Below are 7,231 nucleotides of genomic sequence, written 5' to 3' on the forward strand. Positions count from 1 at the left end.
ATTTTTGCTCTATTTCAAGCATAAAGGTATTGTTAGATGACCAAATTTATAATTTCAAAATATATAAACAAAAACATAAAATGAATATTACTAGAAAAAATTATCAAAAACTACACGCTTAATAGGGGTATTTGTAAACAACTACTCGGTAAAAAAAAAATTTAAAAAAAAAAAAAACTACCCATAAATTTAAAAACTTAGTGTAGCACTACACATTTCAACTTTCGGCAACAAACTCCGGTGTCAGCCCCAGTTGTTAAATTAGTAACCCCTAACCAATTAACCCCTCCAACCTGGTAAACATTGACCACCTAGTAACCCATGACCCACCTAGTAACTCCTGACCGAGTAACCTATGACCAAACCAAGTAACCCCTGACCGAGTAACCTCTGACCGAACCTAATTTAATAACCTCTGATCGGACCTATTAACCTGACCTAATCACCAATTCCACCTCTAAAGTAGCCACCTAACCACCAATTCCAACAATCAACCATCTTCGAAAGTCGTAACAATGGCGACCACAACACGACCATCATCTAACCTTCAATTGTTGTAGTGACCGAACCCACAACACCACCAACTCCCGCATTCACACTACCAACCCCAGCCCCAAACGCCTGCCACTAGCCCCTAACCCACAAAACAAACCCTAATCCAACCATACCATTAAAAAGAAAAAAAAATTAATCGAACAAATACCTTAAAAAGTTAACAATGGCTTCGAATTTCACTTCAAGTATGGCTATAAAGGCCAAAATTCGACCATGAAAACTCTGGATCTAGAGTTTTCATGGCTGAATTTGGCCTTAAAAACCTTGAACTTGTTTTCCGATTTACGGAGTCACCAAAACCACCACTACCCACCCAGCGAAACCACCTTCTCCGACCAAACAAACCACGAAGACGACTATCGATGATGGTTGCGAAATTCGTGTTCTCTGAGAAAATGAGATGCAGGTTCTGGGCTTGGAGAGGAAGAAAAGAGGAGACAGAAGAGAAAGAAAAGAATTTTAAAAAAATGTGTGGCAGTGTGGCCAGCTACATATTTGTACTTAATTACAATTATTATTCAAGCTTAATTATTTTTTATTAATATGCGCTAACAATATGTTGTTTACAATTGGATTATGCAACAACCATACTAGAAATTTAAGAAGAATTCATTCGTGATTTTCCATCCTTGGAATTTGATATTGCTCAACATAATTTTGCAATTACACTTATATTTTTCATCTCAATATGTAGTAAAGTGTGACTGTGGTGCATGCTCATCACTTAAGTAAATATGTTACAAGCAACGTTTTGTCGAGCGTGCGTGCTTATTTTGCGAATGGGTTTGGTACTATGGTACCCTTTGCAAGTTGTTCCATGTACGTATAGTATAGATTATCTGATTAGAATTTGGGTTTAGATTTGGATCCTCATCTCCTAACCAAAAATTATATTAATCGTCATAACATAAGTAAATACGAAAAGAAAAAGAGTAATACGAAGTAATACATAATTAAAAGAGAGAGTAAAATTACATAACTCAACTCGGTTGATGAATAAATCATAAACTAGAGGAGGAATTTATTTATGCGTGGACTATATAATATATATATATATATATATAGCCAAATAATACCACGTACACTTACACTGACACACAGTTACATCTTACACAAGTGCCAAATCAACTTAATTAAACATAAGAAGCTAACTTAGGATCAGCTTTCACGAAAGTAACAGGATAAGGAGAATCAGGGACGACTGCCAAAAGCTCGTTAACATATGAAACATCGTTACACTTCATTCCGAAACTCTAAAAAAATTGGACTCGATTGTGTGACAAAACTTTATATTGTACACATACTTACCAGTTTTAGCTTCTTCAATTTTGAATGCATAAGTGTCCTTAAATTTACCATCAGCACCAACAACAACGTACGAGTTATTGTTTTCGTCTTCTTCGGCTACCCACCAACGTAACTCTTTGTTGCAAGTGGCATACTCACGATTAAAGTAAAATTCAATAGGCATAGAGGTCATAAGAAACCCAATTTTCAAAGGGGAAGACATTAATACGGGTAAGCCGTTAGAGTAGAGTTTTTGGGTGATAAAAAGAGGGCATGGTGACGACGAGTTACCTTTTGTCAAGGCTAGGCCACCAACGCCTATTAAGCGTGGGATGATGTAGTAGCTTCCCCCGTTTTTGACTAGGTCGCCGTCCGTGTCTAGGATAGGGGCGGCGACACTAGAAACGGGGGACAGAACGAAAAGAACAAGAGTAACTGCAGCAACTGGGAGGAGAAATGAAGCCATTTCTCTATTTTGGTGAATCACTTTTGCTAGGGTTATATTGTTTTCTTTTGTTGAGCTTTGTGGGTTGATGAGGAATTGAAATAGAAGGCTGCTATTTATAGAGAATTGTATTGAAAATACAGTTTTTTTTATTTTTGTTTTGGGTCCTTACAAATAAGCGTAACATTGCATGGTGTATGTGCATGAATATTACTCCCTTTGTTCCTAAATGTTTTTTACGTTTTTATTTAGAGTTTTCCTTTTTATTCTTTATATTTAGTATCTTTCCTATTTTAATCATAAATTTTGGACAAAAATTACCCTTGTTTTACAATTTTTATATTCAAAAGTCCTTAATTTTCCATGTGATATTGTACTTTTTGTACTATTTTAATAGTTTTTTCAACACTTATTATTACTTTCACTCTCCTTTCTCCTCTAATTTCTTCACCCCACATGCTCAACATTGATTTTTCATTGAAATATTCCAACATGCCTCAACTTTATACAATTTCTTAATAACCGCGCATAATTCCAAACGTAAAAGATAGATTGTCAATGTATAGTCTGTAATACAGTTTTTTTTTTTTTTTTTTTTTTTTGATGGAGTGTAATACAGTATTACAAGATTTGGGTCCAACATTATTGGGAAAAGATAGTATAGTATGACATGAATCATGTCGACATAACTAGAAATTTACAAGCATACATTTTGACATGATTTTTATAGTATTTTTTTGTAGTACTGAAGTTGACAAAAGAGAAATTAATTACTTGGACCATTTGTGGTCGTTGAGAAAGTAAATTATAGCTACATGAAAAAAACAAGTGTAAAACTATGACCACTAATATAAAATGGGCTCAAGAGACACCTTTAGAGGCAGTCCTGTGTCTCTAGTTTAAGTTGTCTCTTCATTTGATGACGTGGCCTAACTAATTTCATAGAATCTGAGACCTGTTATCTAAAATATGAGGTCTCCACCATTGACCTAATTTCTTGGCTAAAAATTCTAGCGTAGTCGTCGACTACGGACAACTACGGACGACTATGGTCGACTATAATAAGAGATTAAAATCTCAACGGTTATTTGTAAATTGACTAATCCTAGGCGTTCAAATCGACACTCAAAAAAACAATCATCAAGTCTAGTCATCAAGTCATTAACTCTTGTTTGGTTAAATTTATTTGTTCAAACATTTGTTTTTTTTTTCTTTTATAAAATGAATAAAAATATGTTCCAAATAAAAAATATTCATCTTCAACTTATATCATCTAAAACCCTTCAGATCAATCTACAACATTCATTCTTCTGGTTTCAAATTAATTAAATTCTTATATTTAGTTTGATTTCATAAATTATAATAAAATTAATTTTCTGATTTTATATTATTTATTTAATGATTTAGGAATTAATTTATGGATTAATCGTATTACTTTGTGTTTAACTTTTATTAGTCGTATGAAATCATGAATATCATCCACCATTGATGAACGTTCAAGCTATGACATGATTTTAGGTTGAAGATAGATAAAAATAAAAAAAATAGAACAAGATATTTCTTTTTAGAAACATAAATCAAGATATATAACTAAAATTGAAAGAAGTGTTTCCATAATTTTAGCTATATTTTTTTTTTATAAACTGGCGTTATTTGAGGAGGGTTTTTTTTTATTTTTTATTTTATTTTATTTTTTAACAGACTAGGCGTGATTATTTGGAATTTATTTTTTTTAATTTTTATTTTTTTTAAACAGACTAGGCGTGATTATTTGGAATTTTTTTTTTTTGTTTTGTGAAAGGAGTAGGCGTGATTTGGAGAGGAATTGAATATATATAAAATATTTCCCTATATTATTTTTTAAATTTGTTAATATATAAATATAAAATTTTCTTAATTCATACAAGGTTTATTACAAAATAATGTCATTGGCTAACTGATATTATTTCACCATGATTTATTTTTTACTTATTTTCTCGTATATGCTATTGAGTCCTTATCTTTAAGATTTTATTTAGTTTATTATATTGAAAATATTCTTTTCTATCTTTGTACAATATCTTTTTAGGTAGGATATTTTTCCATTCTTGGCTCTTTGTGTATGTATAATATATTGTAATTACATTCCTCCTTTCAAGGGAAACAAAATTAATAGGCATACGTGCATTAAAATCTAATATATATAAATAAAGTAGCATTTTTGGAGAGCGTGAGAGCGCCACATAAGAAAAGGTATATTTTCGACCAATTAAAAATTATATTTCTATTTTATTTTAGAATTAAAAAAATCACTCGCCACCTAAAACAAAAGTGACGAATGAAATTTTAAATTTTTGCCACGTAGGTAAAAACGACGAATAGTAATTTATTAGGATTTTAATTATTTAAGAACACTAAATTTTATCATTTTTATTTGTTACAAAACTAAAAAATTATCTTTATATATTAGGATTTATATCATTTAAATAACTAAAAATTATATTTTGATATTTAAAAAATATAAATTATCATTTGATGTTAAATGGTTTTATGTAAATATCTTATGATATAATACTTTCATACAAAATTTTAAAACTTATAATGCAAGAAAAAAAAAATTAAGAGATCACCACAAAAATATTTATGTAAAAAAATGTATATAAAAATTTGTGCATCGCACGCCACATAAGCAAAAGTAATATTTCGACCAATGAAAAATTAGATTTATATATTTATTTAGAATTTTAATTTTCATTCGCCATTTAAGAAAAATTAACAAATGAAATTTGAGAATTGAAAACAAAAAAATAGTAATTTAAGATTTAAATTATTAAAAAAAATAAAAATTATCTTTTATATTATCTTTTACATTAGGATTTATATTATTTTAACAAATAATTAAAAATTAAAAAATATATTTTGATTTAATGATTTTATCTAACTATCCGATGAATGAGATAATATTTATTTCAATTTATAAATTCAAGTTCTATATACGTTAAATTTAAATAAGAATAATTTAAAACTTAACAAAAATTTTACCTTAAATTAATGTTAAAATAATAGAATAGAAAATAAAAACAAAAAAAATTAAGAAATTACAAAAAAAAAATATACAAAATGAATACAAACTTTTAAATAAAACGGATGTTCAGTAAATTACTGAACATCCGTTATAAAGTGACAATAAAATGTGCAAAAGTTACACTAAAACGCACAAAAGTTATTGTGACATATATAAGAGTTATTATGCTTTATTGATAAATTTGACAAAAGTGACACTAAATTTGACAAAAGTGACACTAAATCTGACAAAAGTGTACCCGATATACAGTAAATTACTGAAAACCGGGTGTATACAAAATTTTTCCCAAAATGAAATATTTAAAAACCGTGCATTGCACGGGCTTACATCTAGTTAATTTTAAAACCACGGTAATTTTTATTTAGGGAAGTAGCTAGTAGGGCACTTGGCAAGGAAAAATATTGAACCCTGACTATTATGTGTTTTTTTTTTATTTTTTTTTGAATAGACTGTATGTGTTTGAGATGTAGAAATGTAGGAATAAGCTAAGAAATGTAGGAATATATCCAATAAAATTAATCAACCTAATTATGTGTTTGAGAATCAAAAGATAATTGATAATTAAGTGTAAGAATGTGAATAATGTGAATTTACAAGTTTTGCACTAAAAGTGAACCTCGACTATTATAATGTGTAAATAAGGTCACTAATTGGTGACACACATGATAATCTAGGTGGTCCCAATATTTAACATTGTTCTTTTGTTTAGTTGAATTATGTATAATTAGTCTTTATCCAAAAGATATAAATATTTAACTAAATTTATTCAGATAAACACGTACATATTTTGAACATATGACACCTTGAGGGGATGTAATCAAGTATACATGACTCTTTGCAAAATTATATATGAAGGGACCAGTTCACATTTAATAAGTTGAGGTGAACTGATTGGAACTGAACTGAACTGAAATGATTGGAGCTGAACTGAACTTAATTGAACTGATTGGAGCCGAATTGAATAGAGCTTAAATGAATATCTTATGAGAGAAGGAAATTAGGAGCTGAACTGAACTACGGGCCTGTTAATATTTACTTAATTTCAGTTCAGTCAGTTCAGTTCTAATCAGTTCAGTTTAGTTTAGTTTAGTTCAGTTCAGCTCCAATCAGTTTAGTTCAGTGCAGTTTAGTTCAGCTCCCAATTTCCTTCTCTCATAAAATATTCATTTCAACTCAGTTCAGCTCCAATCAGTTCATTTTAGTTCAGCTTCAATCAGTTCAGTTCAGCTCAGTTCAGCAAATATGAACAGGCCCTACGAAGGAAATTTTCAGCTCTATTCAGTTCAGTTCAGCTCCAATTATGAGTAGTTCAGTTCAGTTCAACTCAGTTTAATTAGTAAATCAGAACAGGCCCTAAGAGGTACAAAAATTTATCTTTAATATAAATTCTTATTTGATTTACTTACCACTATAATTTTATCTTCCTTAATTATCTTTTGACAAATTATCATTCGCTTAAAATTATTATTATAAGGTGAAAATTATTATTTTTTTTTTTTTGGTGACACTCATTTATAATTTAGGTGGTCCTATAGAAACATATAGATCTTTTGTTTAGTGGATTATGTACCCAAAAAAAAATTGACAAGGATTATGTTTAAACTTTATCTAAGGGCTTGTTCACTTCAGCTTAATTTCAATTCAGTTCAGCTTCAATCAGTCTAGTTCAGTTCAGCTATTAATTTCCTTCTCTTATAAAATATTCATTTCAATTCAGTTAAGTTCAGTTAAGCTCCAATCAGTTTAGTTCAACTCAGCTTAGTTCAGTAAATGTGAACAGGCCCTAAGGTATATGTATAATCATCTAAGGTTATACTGTATCAAATTGAAGAACATGTACTCCATAATTTTTTTAACATCTTAAACTGACGCAAGTGCAC

The 7,231-nt window shown here is 29.6% G+C and overlaps 1 protein-coding gene across 1 annotated transcript; it reads right to left on the minus strand.

Annotated features, from left to right (window-relative positions):
* Positions 1-1,688: 1,688 nt before the first annotated feature.
* On the minus strand, positions 1,689-2,308 carry LOC110734108 (kunitz-type trypsin inhibitor alpha chain-like). The gene is made up of 2 exons (XM_021914165.1): positions 1,864-2,308; positions 1,689-1,756 (listed from the first exon to the last, which is right to left on the minus strand). The coding sequence occupies exons 1-2, from the start codon at positions 2,306-2,308 to the stop codon at positions 1,689-1,691; spliced, it is 513 nt and encodes a 170-aa protein (XP_021769857.1).
* Between the last annotated feature and the right edge of the window lie 4,923 nt (positions 2,309-7,231).

Source organism: Chenopodium quinoa, unplaced genomic scaffold, assembly GCF_001683475.1.
Source record: "Chenopodium quinoa cultivar QQ74 unplaced genomic scaffold, ASM168347v1, whole genome shotgun sequence".
Lineage (NCBI taxonomy): Eukaryota > Viridiplantae > Streptophyta > Magnoliopsida > Caryophyllales > Amaranthaceae > Chenopodium > Chenopodium quinoa.